Source organism: Biomphalaria glabrata, chromosome 6 (genome assembly GCF_947242115.1).
Source record: "Biomphalaria glabrata chromosome 6, xgBioGlab47.1, whole genome shotgun sequence".
Classification (NCBI taxonomy): Eukaryota; Metazoa; Mollusca; class Gastropoda; family Planorbidae; genus Biomphalaria; species Biomphalaria glabrata.
This window is the reverse complement of record NC_074716.1, coordinates 24,452,399-24,466,543: the sequence shown is the minus strand read 5'-3', so window position 1 is coordinate 24,466,543 and position 14,145 is coordinate 24,452,399. Positions and strand designations below refer to the sequence as shown.

General features: G+C 37.0%; 1 protein-coding gene across 7 annotated transcripts in view; it reads right to left on the bottom strand.

Annotated features, from left to right (window-relative positions):
* LOC106077691 (MORC family CW-type zinc finger protein 3-like) overlaps positions 1 to 12,800 on the bottom strand; it is a 95,523-nt gene extending 82,723 nt beyond the window's left edge. Inside the window, exons 1-6 of one of the 7 annotated variants that reach the window (XM_056032334.1) lie at positions 12,652 to 12,800; positions 7,176 to 7,248; positions 6,392 to 6,524; positions 4,641 to 4,864; positions 3,007 to 3,157; positions 1,903 to 2,041 (exon numbers count right to left, since the gene is read on the bottom strand). In XM_056032334.1, coding sequence (XP_055888309.1) covers positions 1,903 to 2,041; positions 3,007 to 3,157; positions 4,641 to 4,864; positions 6,392 to 6,524; positions 7,176 to 7,248; positions 12,652 to 12,696 — 765 coding nt within the window. In that variant the 5' untranslated portion in view covers positions 12,697 to 12,800. The remainder of the gene's footprint in view (positions 1 to 1,902; positions 2,042 to 3,006; positions 3,158 to 4,640; positions 4,865 to 6,391; positions 6,525 to 7,175; positions 7,249 to 12,651) is intronic. The other 6 variants (XM_056032333.1, XM_056032339.1, XM_056032335.1 and 3 more) reach the window with 6 other exon arrangements.
* Between the last annotated feature and the right edge of the window lie 1,345 nt (positions 12,801 to 14,145).

The window sequence follows — 14,145 nt, the reverse complement described above, 5'->3', positions numbered from 1 at the left end:
ATTACTAGTTGATACAATTACACTTAATAAAAGCTTTGTTAAAAAAAACTTGTATGTCAATTTAGAGCAGATGTAATCTTGTATGCATTTGTAAATAGCTAGTTCAATGCCATGTGTGGTCTCCTTTAATATTTTGTGCCAGAAAAGCAAAGAATGCATATTATGAAATATCAGGTTCTATTTACATGTTGATGTGATGAAGCATTTGTTTATTAGCCTAAAGTAATTTTTAAAGTAAATGGGATTGTCGCTTTTATTTGTTCTTCACTCAAATGTATTTCTGGCTTTAAATAAAACACTGAAACTCGGTCAATAAAATAAGTACGTAAGCTTTGATTCGATGAAACCAAATAGTTATTCAAGCACGCTTTAGGATTCTCTAAATACGATGATTCAATGTAATATGAGTGCATTTATTGAAATTAATTTGTAATACATCGGCTTCCTCAATTAGTAGCATTTTCGCTTTGTCTTTCCATAGCCCTGGAACATCCAGATAACTTAGTAAATAGTCTTACGATTCCTCTTATTAGCTTGTATCAGGCGTGACCTAGCAAACGCCATGGAACGTTTTGGAGCACTGTGGGACATGTAGAACACTGGTCATCCACTGCACCCCAAACCAGCTCCAGTTGTCTGGACTCTGTTCTGCCATTGGATCCAGCTGGCAAGGGGCGAGAGAGTGAGGCTGATGCAGCGCAAATCTCCCTCACTTTAATACATTTTCATAGAGCAAGCCACATTCTCATCTCCCATGTTCACCCTATACTCCCGCCACACCAAAAAGCTAAACTTCTTCCATCTAGGTTGCCTAAGGAGTATCCATAAGGTGCGTTGGTCCGACCACATACCAGACACAAAAATTTTAAAGCTGTCCAACATGCACAGTATCAATGCGACAGTAAAAAGGTCCCAACTTCGATGGGCGGGACATGTAGTCCGCATGCCAGACAATCGCCTTACCAAGCGACTTCTATACGGAGAGTTGTGTGCAGGAAAGCGCTCCCATTGAGGCCAATACAAGCGCTACACTCTCAAGAGCTCCTTCAAGGAATGCGATATCGACATTCACGGCTGGGAAGCACTAGCTCTCGATCGCTCCTCATGGCGAGAAGCTGCGAGTCTCGGAGTCTTAGGATTTGAAGCAAGAAGAGTGGCCAGGGCGAAAGAGCGCCGAATCAACAAAAAGATGAGAGAAGAAGCAGGCCTATCTGCAACTGACATAACCCACCCATGCCACATATGAGACCGGCTTTTTAAAGCGAGGATTGGACTTAACAGCCATCTTCGAGTCCATAGGAAATGAGAAATGTGCTCATCTTCGACCATGAAGGAGGAGCTATAGATTAGCTTGCATACTCTTACTGGAAGCACTCTGAAAGCGTATTTCTATAACGGTTCTAGCGATTTTCCTACAACTTGACAGTGCATGTATATCTTTAGAAAACAAAATAAATACGTAATGGCATTCAGTAAAGAGTTGATTAAATAGATAGACGTTAATGAACCTCTTCCATGTCGTCTTATGTAGAAATTAGCTAAATATATATAAATAGAATAACTTGATTGTGCTAATCACACTGGAAAGACTTCTAGCAATGATAAAGTATTTACAAGAAATTAATATAATAAAACCACTATCAGCTTCTTAAAGGAAAAATGGTTTTAATTTTTGTATAATCTCGACAGCAATACTTTTAAGTTTAAAAAGCTTCCAATAAGTCTAAATACTCTAAATCAACCCCTCTTCTGCTCTCGCATCGTTTAACTTTGCCTATCAGCATTACGAGATAAACGGTAACACATTGATAACACTTGTGACAGTAGTAGTGATAAAAAAGAAAAGTTTTACAACTTTAATGAAAAAAAAAAGTGTTTTGGCCTACTTAATCCTTAACTCACTCTTAAAGACTTTTTGTATTCAGGAACATGTTCCACTGGGCGAAAGTCGGCATTTGTATCATTTTTCATATAAGATTCTGGACAAAGAATATCTTCAGGATCACTTTGAAAGTCAAGCTCTTCTGTCCCATCTTCTAACCTAAGAAAAAAAATAGAATTACGACAAATGTTTAGATCTATTTTAATCTTGCACTTATACTTTTTGCAATGTAATTTGTTAAAATGTTAAGGTAAATACAAAGAAACAGTTACTTCCACGATACAAAAGCTCGAGTAGTGGTGTAAATAATGTAAAAATACCACTTGTCTTGTAAATTATCTAGGACTATCAGGAGTTAATAACTGTTGAAAACTACATATTTTTTAACAGTAAATGTATTAACAAAAAAAAAATTAATTTTAAATCAAGTAATGTGAAAATCTGACAAGGAACAAAGCAAGAAATTCTGTACATAATCTGATAAAATCTACAACTGATCCATCTGAAACTGGATATAACCTGCCCCTGCTCTACCTGATACTGAATATAGCCTATCCATGTTCCATCTGAAACTGGACATAACTATCGCTGCTCCATCTGGAACTGGACATAACTATCCCTGTTACTTCTGTAACTGAACAAAACCTATATCTGTTACATTTGAAACTGGACAAAACCTATCTTTGTTACATCTAAAAATGGACATAACCTATCCCTGCTCCATCGGAAACTGAAACTAACCTATCTCTACTCCATCTGAAACTGGACCTAACCTATCTCTACTCCATCTGAAACTGAACCTAACCTATCTCTACTCCATCTGAAACTGGACACAACCTATCTCTACTCCATCTGAAACTGGACCTAACCTATTTCTACTCCATCTGAAACTGGACCTAACCTATCTCTACTCCATCTGAAACTGGACAAAGCCTATCTCTGCCCCATCTGAAATGGAACATAACTTTTCTCTGTTTTTTCGCAAAGATAATAACATACGTCGATGAAAATATCTTGATGTTTACAACGTGATGTAACAAAAATGTTAATTGATCGATAAAAGATCAATAAAATTACATTACAAATATGTTAATGGATTTATTTACTAAAAATGGCTATCTAACCTGGAGAGATTATAGATAATTATCTTTGTCCCTGTTATTGAGTCTTTCATATTGTCAATTTGATTTTTAAGTTCATTCTCACTTTTAAATGGTGAATATTTCAGTATGGGTTGCAGATTGTTTTCAGTGATGTCTTTACTTCTGGGCATTTGTTTTATCAGTTAAAGAAAACAACAATAGTTCTCGAATAATTAATAAGTGTTTTAAATGTTTTAAATAAAGAAGTAATTAACAACTGGTATGACACAATATTAGATTGTGTAAAATAAGGAAATAAATGCACAAAAATACAGAAAAATGGAAACTTTTAAGATGCATCAAAATGGTATTACTTAAAAATCATTCCTCCAATTTCTATAAGACCCGATGAGATTATCTTCTCATCTTATATTTCAGCTGCATGTAATTAAATGCAAATTTACTCGACCAGGTGATAGAGTCATAGACTGAAGTTTCTCTTCTAAGACTGATGTCATACAATGTTAATGCTGGGAGAGATGGACAATATTCTAGACTGGATTGATCTGGAAACAAAAAAGAAAGAGAGCACAAGGAGTGGGTAAATTACGCCCGCGGGCCACATGCGGCCCGCCGAAGTATTTTATGCGGCCCGCGTACACTTAAAGAAATCACATTACACATATACAAATGCAAATATATTAAAAATAAATAATTGTAAATATCTATAGAAATTATTGAAACTTTTGATTCTTATCACTGATAATAAAGAAGCTAAAGAAACATTGTCCCTAAACGTCATTCTAAGTAAACAAAGATTATTTTAAATGGCAATATTTCGAAGAATTCAGTCAGAGACACAAGCACAAGACAGTATTTATTCAATGCTATGATGAACTGTGTTGAAAGTGTTGAGTTGGCTTGTACAAAATAACAAATGATGTAACCGTGCTTTGACAGAAAAAAAACAGGCTTTGTAATAAAAATAAACTCAACCATAAACTCGTTACGGAAAAGTTATCTCTAATCTGCATTGAATACCAATCACTAAGTGGGGTGTACTACATAAATTGCTATTCTAAAGGCATGGGGCCACCTTAAGCATAGATAAACTATGCAACATAAACTATGCAGCTGTTTGGCCTACGATTGTTGGGAGCCCCGCACAAGATATGTAGTTTACTATGTTAGGCTGCATAATTTTAGTTTTTTCGCTGTTAATTTATATTTTTCTATTTTATTTGGGGCCACCAAATTCACTTCGCCTAGGGCCTACAATTATCTATGGCCGACCCTGACTGGCAGTTCCGAAAAGTACTTTAAGATTTGGAAACAAAACATTCCAATGTTCCTTCAAGGAACCTATAAATTTTTTTTCCACTTTATTCCATATTCTTCTAATTCTTCTAATGCTAGACCAGCTGATACTAGCTGATATTAGAACTGGTATTTACTAGTACTGGTATTTATTAGTACAGGTATCTACTGGTACTGGTGTCTACTGGTACTGGTATCTACGAGTACTGGTACCTACTGGTACTGGTATCCGAAATGTCAAAGTGGAGATCTCTCTCCAGCAAACCACTCAATCTATAACTAATAAATCCAGCACTACATGGTCAGCTCTTATACTCTGATGATGTACTGTTTTCTAGCCAGCATATAAAAAAGGATATTAGCTGATGTGGAATATTCTAGTATTGGTACAATGACTGAGTCTGCGTCTATGGCCTTCAGATATGTTTGAGACAGCAGTCCCACACACGCTTTCTCGATACGTCTGGTAAATATGATGACATCTTTCCCCAGGCGCATAGATCCAGACTTGAAGCCGTTGCCATATTTCCCTATGGGTTTGTGTTTTGGACTGTCATATTTTTCTTTGTCACAACAGCCCAAACTGGAGGAAATAAATAATTTTAGAAATTAGAAAAACGAATATTTTCTTTTTACATATGAGTTGAACGTGTAATCAAATATTTGAGTACAATGTCAGTATAATAATGAGCAAATAGAAGCAATATTATTAGACTTTTCTAAGGCATTCGACAAAGTTCACCACAAAAGCCTGCTTAAAAAAAAGGTAAGGTACTTTGGCATTGATGGTTCATTACATCAATGGATTCAGGATTTCCTAATAGGAAGAGAACAAACTGTAATAATGAATTGCTCCAAATCAACACCAATAATCGTAGGCCTAAACTCAGGAGTACCTCTAGGTACAGTTTTAGGCTCGCTACTGTTTCTAATTTAGATAAATGACCTACCAAATTGCATTAGTTCAGGAACAAAAGTCAGATTATTTGCAGACGATTGCATAATATATAGAACAATAAAAACAACACAAGTTACTGAAATTTTACAAAAAGAATTCAAAGATTTACAGAAATGGGAATCAAAATGGAGCCAGTCTTTAACTTAGAAAAATGCCAGTTATTTAGAGTAGGGCCTAACAAAATAACATTCATCAAATAAAAACAACGGTAAACAAGTTACACAGACTAAAAACTCAAATATCTAGGGAGACTAGGTGTTATAATAAATAGAAAGTTGCTATACAATTCCCATTTGGAGAAAATGTTTTAAAATCAAGCGAAACATTAGGGTTTATTAAGTCTAAGAGAAGTTTTTACAAATCAAACAAGAACATAAAACTGAAATTCTATTTAACTTTAGATAAGCCAATATTAGAATATGCATCCTCTGTGTGGTATCCCTCAACTCAAGAAAGCATAAAGAAACTAGAACAGACACAAAATAGAGCAGTGAAATTTATAACAAACAAATATTCAAATTTGATTTGATAACACCATGAGTAAAATCACTGAACTTAGAGACACGTCAGGACAGAAGACTAAAACGTAAAGTAGCTGTAATACGTAAAACACTGAACACTAACTTACAAACAGAGAAACAAAACCTAATAAAATACCCAGAAAGACACAAAGATAGAGGCACATTTCTTATTTCATACCCTAGAACAAATTTGCATGTGCTCCTGCTTCCCTAGTGCTATTAGTGAATGGAATAATGGGTTGCCTGAATCAGCCAGGAAAACAGACGACTTAGCAGAGTTTAAGTCATTGATTCACAGGCGCGACTAGATTGACAAGTGAAAAGATTAGGGCGTAATTTATTTTTTTTTGAAGCAACTTCTGTAATGTATAAGATAAGAAAAGAACAATTTGATTTCATTAAAAAAAAGGGATTTGCTTAATCAGATAGAGAGAGAGAGAGCGAGAGAGAGAGCGGAAGATAAAGGAGAGATTATTTGGGAAATATGGGCATTGTGTTGTTTTTGCTGTATTCAACTTCTTAAAACTGAAGATCAAATATTTTTAGTGGAGAGAACATTGACATAACTTCTTTATGTATTGATACAACGTTTCATTGAAATGTAAATATTTCAGCTAAAAAAATGTAACACCTTAGCATTTTCAAAAGTTGTTCTCTGTTCATTCCAGCTCCATTGTCTACAAATACCAAACATGGTATTTTATTAATATCAATCTTATCTATGCTGATATGAGATGCTTTGACATCAGGGTCGTAAGCATTATCTGTTTATGCGAAAAAAAAATGCGATGATATATTAAAAGAATGCTTCAAAAATAATATAAAAAAATAGTAAAGTCATTGTGGAAAAAAAGGAGCGTGTACAAGATAGCGTATTAATTGATGTCAATCATCGCCTTTGATAGCAAACATGGCACCTTATGACATATCAGCCAGTAATATATCAACATTGACATGAACATCATAATGATATTTAAAAAACGTAATCACATCTTGAAATCACATGGTTGAACAAGGTTATTCATTAAATGGGCCATATTTATAAAAGTGGAATGATGTTTTCAGTCCTGGGGCCCTTTTCAACGTGTATAGCCTCAGACCACAATTAGTCACCACATACAGTAAGCCAGTACAATGTACGCATTTAATAACTTTTGGTTTATCAGACAAAGGCTTAGAGCTTTTAAAAAGCAGGTTTCCTAACAATATTTTGGGCCTTTAGCCATTATGTTCAGGATGCTCTATAAGAGGGGCCCTTTTTTAAATTATTTAACTTTGTCATACTTTTAAATTTAAAATATTATCGTAACTCAAAAAAAGCTATTATTAGATGTGATTTACTTAATGGGGGGTGGGGGGAATTAAAAGACCTATTATTACACACACAAATCATTACAAATCAACAGAATCCAGACCTATTAATTCCGCTATAGCACCAAAAGCCCACACGTGACTAGTGGAATTGGCGTGGAGATAGTTTGGATTGATCTGGAAACAAAAAGAAAGAAAGAGAGCACATATATACGACAGTGTTGTTTTTTTAATCTGTCAATGTGTTAACAGTGTGTTTTTTTAAATCTGTTAATGTGTTAACAGTGTGTTTTTTTAATCTGTCAATGTGTTAACAGTGTGTTTTTTTAAATCTGTTAATGTGTTAACAGTGTGTTTTTTAAATCTGTCAATGTGTTAACAGTGTGTTTTTTTAAATCTGTTAATGTGTTAACAGTGTGTTTTTTTAAATCTGTCAATGTGTTAACAGTGTGTTTTTTTAATCTGTCAATGTGTTAACAGTGTGTTTTTTAAAATCTGTTAATGTGTTACAGTCAGGAGCGTAAACTATGGGATTGGGAGGTTCCAGGCACCAAAACTGGCCCAAATAACTTGATTACACATTAATCAGTTTTCCGAATATAGCCACTGTGTCCCCCCCCCTCCACCCTAGCCCTTCGAGTGGGGGGGGGCGATCCAATTTATTGTAGATATCACAGTTTGTTAACAGAATTACTTAGGATATAATAGCTACTTATTAATATTTAACCAATCAGATGGAAATATGGATTCCCTTCCAGTATGTTGGCCGATTCAATGTGGTGGGGGGAGGTGATTACAGCTACTACCTTCCCCACCCATACACTTTGATTAAGGGAGTGGGGGGGGGGTCCAATTTTAATGCGGAAATCATACTTTGTGAACTAAAATTAGTTGAATATCTCTGTAATAGGCTATAAGCTATGTATTGATATTTGAGACAGACAGAGAAAGCGATGGGAGGACAACATAAAAGATTGGACGGGCCTGCCATTGAAAGAGGTTATAAACGGGGCAAAGGGTAAGGAGGAATGGAGATAGACGGTCCAACAGACTAAGGGACCGCAATAGTGTTAAAATGGAGAAAGGATTTAAATTCTTGGGCGTAGCCAGGGGGGATGGGTCTTGGGGTTCAACCCCCCCCCCCCCGAAATGACCACAGCACAGCCGAGGCAGCTTTGAGTTAAAAACCCTCTACCAGCGGGTTTTGAGTTTAAATCCCCCTACCATGGGGTTTTGAGATTTTAAAAACCCCTATCAGGGGGTTTTGAGATTTAAAAAACCCCTATCAGGGGGTTTTGAGATACAAATCTCTCTACCAGGAGGCTTTGAGTTTAAAACTCCCTACAGGGGGTTTTGAATTTTAAACCCCCTACCAGAGGTTTTTGCAGTTAAATCTAGAGATGGGAAACGAACTGAACCCGAACCGAACGAACCGAACTCGAACCTCACTTATGACGGAACCGAACCGAACCCGAACTTTGAAACTGCTTCGTACGAACCGAACCGAACGAACCCTCCTTTTCTTCACCGAACTAATTTTGCAATTTTTACTTCCCTTTTTATTATTTTGGGTTTAAAAAAAATATTACTCATATATTTTATTTAAATTCTAATGATTCCATTATACTTTGAAAACTTGGGAGGGGGTGGTGATGGTAGTTTGAAAAAAAAAGTGCGCGCTTTGATACCAATGGGTTTTTCCGTACGTGCCGACTCTACCCTAACCTTGAATTTTCGCGGGCTGTTAGCAATATTGGTTTTGAGTCGAATAGGCGCCCTCTAATTAGATCTAGATCTAGATTCAAGTTCCTAGTAAGTAGAAAGTTGACATTAAAATATTGTCACTTTTATTTGAGATGGCTATTAGTTGAGAGTAGAATATTTTTTGCCGATTAGAGAGTGTAGATATAAATAAGTTCATTTGTGTTCTAGTTTATAATAAATTTTAATTATCTTCTATTAAGTGATTTATTTTTACAAAATTGTGAAGTATTCTATATTGGAATATTATCAGTGGCGTAGCAAGGGTGGGGGAGGAGGGGGAGAAATGTAAAATCCCCCCAAATGAGGGGGGCCCCAAATTATTGTTTTTTACAATAAATATTCAATATTACGCAAAAATGCAGAGGCCCCAAAAGAGGTCCAGCCCCTCCCGGGCCCCCAAATGATGAAAAATTCCTATCTACGCCCCTGAATATTTTTACTATTATTGTGTTTTGCATTATTGATCATCAGTATTTTTAATGTAGCGTTTCTCAAACTTTGGGTCCTCTCCCGTGGGTGGGGATGGTTAGTACCTTGAATTGGGGGATGGGAAGACGCAAATTCTTGACAAAAAGGGGTGTCATAAAGTGTGTGTGTGTTTTCTGGTGGCGGTAAGAAGAGGTTAAGCGATTGATTGGTGTTTATGCATTAAGGATGATGAAATTAGCGTAATGCAAATGTGAAAGGGCAGACAATCTTGAGACATGAAAGAGTAAAGACGTTGTTTTGTGGTGACCTAGATTTTGTTTAAATATCAGTATATTTCATTAATATTACATCTCTATCTCAAGTTAAATATGTGAATATTGTAATAACAGTTAGGCTATATTGAGTTGTTCACATAAGAACTTTGTTAAAGTTTATTAAGTTTATATATTATTATAAGGCTTGTCTTCGAGTCCGAAGATTAGATAGGAATGCAGTTTTTCCCATGGCTGCGCAGGCCCAGCTGTGACCTACATATTTTGCCACATCCAGGGCAAGCATAACCACTGTTCGCAGGTGGTCGATTTAGTTTTTCTTTTCGCGTCTTCGTTTGTCCACGGCAGCGGGTTTTCTTTTGGTCTCAAATGTGTATCCCGCGGCCTTCGGGAGTGAACTCCAACTGATTCGTTCTAAGGCCGCATGCAACCAGCTGCTCTCTTCTATGTCAGCTAAGCAAAGTTGACGCCTAAGCTGGTTTTTGAAGCGTTTCCGTGGGGCGCCTCTGTAACGTCGACCACCTTTTAGCTCAAAAAAAAAAAAGGATGCCTTTGGCATACGTTCGTCTACCATACGGGATACGTGCCCTGCCCAGCGTAACTGTCGGACTATAAGAAGTCCATCTATACTATCCTTACCGGTAAAAATATAAAACGCCTATATTGGTTCAATTGTACTAGCTGTTTGTAAGCGACAAACCAACGACCAACTAACAAAGAGAGGGGGCATCGAAAAAAAAAAGTTTTATTTTTATTGTAACTTATCTGAATATTAGTATAATTACATGTTTAAAAATTAAAATATATTAAGTGGAGATGTCATTTTATCTTCTAATAAGACCTTGTCAACTGAAGACTGCTTTTTGCGAGGCGCGTATGCACAATATGGGTCAAAACGTTTTGAAGAAAACATTTTAAAACATCTCCGCTATTGAGATTCTTCTGCATTTTTTTTGTCTCAGAATAGTCGAATTTCTTCCGTGTATTGCAATTTATTATAGTGACGACTTATGTGTGAAATAAATTCCTCGATAGAGACGTCTTTACACGAAGAATATTTGTTTAAAAAGCTCACGCCCATTATAGAAGTACGTGCGCAATATGTAGGCCTACCTAGAATGTCCCTTGCATAATTCTATTGGCCAGGTCTGCCTCTTTATTATTAGATTTAATATGGCCCTCGACTTTTTTTTATTATGATGAATAGTGCGTTCTGAAAGAAAGCACATCGATATTAGCTTTTTAAAAAAATTTGCTTAGCGCCGAGTCACGCCCTGAATTAAACCACTTGCCGACTTGAGCGAAAACCTGCCGCATCTTCATTTCTATCTCCATTAAGAAATTTTTACAACGCTTTAAATGTATGTAGGCAACATTATTTTGGCAAAAGTATTGCCCAAAGGCCTATTATATATTGCAAAGTATTTGTTTTATGTAAAAATTCAAATAAAAAAGTTTTAACTAATAAATTGCATTAAACCTTATAACTTAATTTTGCTATTACATAATTTCATAACATCGAACCGAGCCGAACCCGAACTTTAGACATGACCGAACCGAACCCGAACTATACTCGTCATCGAACCGAACCGAACTCGAACTTAAATCTGACCGAACCGAACCCGAACTTTAAAAATTGGGTTCGATTCCCATCTCTAGTTAAATCCCCCTCTTCTATAAAACAAAAAAAAAATGCAAACAACAATCCCAAATTCCAACAGCACAGTTGACGAAGATTTTGATTTTAAAACCCCATCCAAAATTTACGATAACCCCATCTTCAATATCAAAAAAGCAAATTACACACTATAAAATCTATGAGCGTAGCCAAAGGGGTTTTGAGTTTAAATCCCCCTCCTCCAGATGGCTTTTTCTTTAAAGTTTAAAACCCCTCCAGATGGTTTTGAGTTTAAAATTCCCCTACAGAGCGTTTAGAGTTAAAAACCTCTCTCTTCAATATTATTTTAAAGCAAACTACAGTCACCAAATTCTATGATCGTAGCCAAATGGGGTTTTAAATTAAAAACAAAACAAACAAAAAACCCAGAGATTTTTTAGTTTAAAACCCCTCAACAGATGATTTGACGAAAAAACTTTCCTTTTCGATATAAAATCTAAAGCGAAATACAGGCATGTAATTCCAAGAGCGTAATCAAGAGAGGTTACAAATTTCTACCAGTGGCTTGGGCTCCATTAATTAAGTGTGAATAGTCTTCTGCCGAAATTGAAAATCATTAAATGTGTCTCAACAAAGATGGCTAAGACAGATTTTAGGAGTCAGTCATAGAGATCGGGTCTAAATCAAAGAAATCATATGCCGAACTGGGAGTCGAATCCTTAGTAAGGTTGTGACAGAGCGTCGCATGAGGTTTTGCGGGACATGTTTTCCGACAAAATGAATTACGCAAAATAAGAGTTGCGGAAACAGCTTGCCGGAAAATGCGCCGAACGGCGCGAGAGGGTCTAAGTCAGTAAGAATATCACATTAGGTTTGTGAAATAACACTTTTTAATAGCAAGATAATGCACTGTAGATACCTCAGAATATGCTTTTTGTTGGCTTTCAATACCAGAAATAGTGCTCGGCGGCGGGGCTTCGCCCCGCGCTGGGGGAGCACTGCGAACTCCCCCAGACCCCTTTGCTAGCAAGGGCGGGGAGTCTACAATAAACAATAAACGTGTTCCGAAAGGGTCAGAATGTAATATAGATTAATTATGTACACACACACACACACACACATATATATATATATATATTTTTTTTTTCGGGGGAGGGGGGGGAGGAATACCCCCCAAAACCCTCCCCGAAATAAAATCCTGGCTACGCCCATGGGATTTATCGTTTTTACTGTACCGGCCCCTCCCCTTTTACGTGCGTGTGTATCACAGACCTATATATTTGTGTGTCTATTATCTACTAACTGATCTTTCACTTTCAATTTCAAGATATGCCTATTGATGAAAATGATAAATCTATATCTAGAATGTAATTATCTAAACCTATAATTAAATTATAAAGTCTAGTAGATACTAATGTAGGTCCTATGTTACAAACTAGACTCTTAAAATAAAAAAAAAGCAACTTATATTCTAGACTAGACTAGATCTAGGCCTACTTTACTCAGTGATATTCCGCTAAGCGAGTCCTGGTTGAACGCCATTATCTATTCTGTTTCCCAGAAAAGACTTTCGGTTTCGGAGAAATAAGTTATAACGTGTTTTATTTTGAAAGTTAAGTGCATAAACCCGAAACGAACGACTCCCGTTATGACAGTATATGGCGGTCTCCCAAAATTATAGAAGTACATAAAAATATATAGGTCTGTGATAGCTTCATAGTGAAAATGATTAAATAAGACATTTAATCAACGAATAATAATAATAAGGCATATCTTCGACCCAGAAGAATAATGAGGAATGCAGTATTTTCCGTGGCTACGCAGCCCCAGCTGTTACCTACATATCTTGCCACATCCAGGGCATGCATAACCATTGTCCGCCTGTGGTCGATTAAGATTTTCTTTTCGCCGTCTGCATCTGTCCTCGGCAGCTGATTTTCTTTTGGTCTCAAAGATTAAAACATGTATAGATAGAAAGATAGACAGATAGATAGATAGATAGATAGATAGATAGATAGATAGATAGATAGATAGATAGATAGATAGATAGATAGATACATACATACATACATACATACATACATACATACATACATACATACATACATACATACATAAATACATACATACATACATACATACATACATACATACATACATACATACATACATATTATAAACCTGGTCGTGACAAATATGGGGGTAGTGATTTGAGTAGACAGCCGACGCAAACCGTCCCAGGCCAGCGCTGGACGTGCGGTCAACTGTGACGAGTTGCGACGGTCAGCCACGACGGTTCGGGAAGAATCTGTTTGTGAATAGCGCTCAGGAGCGGTCAACTGTGACGAGTTGCGACGGTCAGCCTCGACGGTTCGGGAAGAATCTGTTTGTGAATAGCGCTCAGGAGCGGTCAACTGTGACGAGTTGCGACGGTCAGCCACGACGGTTCGGGAAGAATCTGTTTGTGAATAGCGCTCAGGAGCGGTCAACTGTGACGAGTTGCGACGGTCAGCCACGACGGTTCGGGAAGAATCTGTTTGTGAATAGCGCTCAGGAGCGTCACGAGGGATGTCGTCATGTGATCAACCAGAGTGGTCGAGCGATGTTCCGTCCGGCCATAAAGGACCCTATATATAGAGCAGAGCTGGTGTCAGTCAAGTGGGGTCAGCACGACGGTTCAGTAGGCCTACAGTCCGGGACGAGACGTAGAGGTCAGTGCTAGAGTTGATACGGCGGTACGGTTGTTAACGGGGAGATATTTGTACAGTCTTGTGGTGCCAATTGTACAATATTGGCTGTTATTTATTGACATTAAACTATTACGTTATTATGGAGCCCTGGGTTGTCAAGTTCTTTAAGTTGGTGGTGTCGTGTGGTGCAGTTTGCACAGCGCCTGAATAGTGAGAAACGTTACAATATAGATAGATAACTAAACAAGGTTACAAAAGACAGTTTGTGTGGAAACACAAACTCAAAATCGGCCCCCGAAGT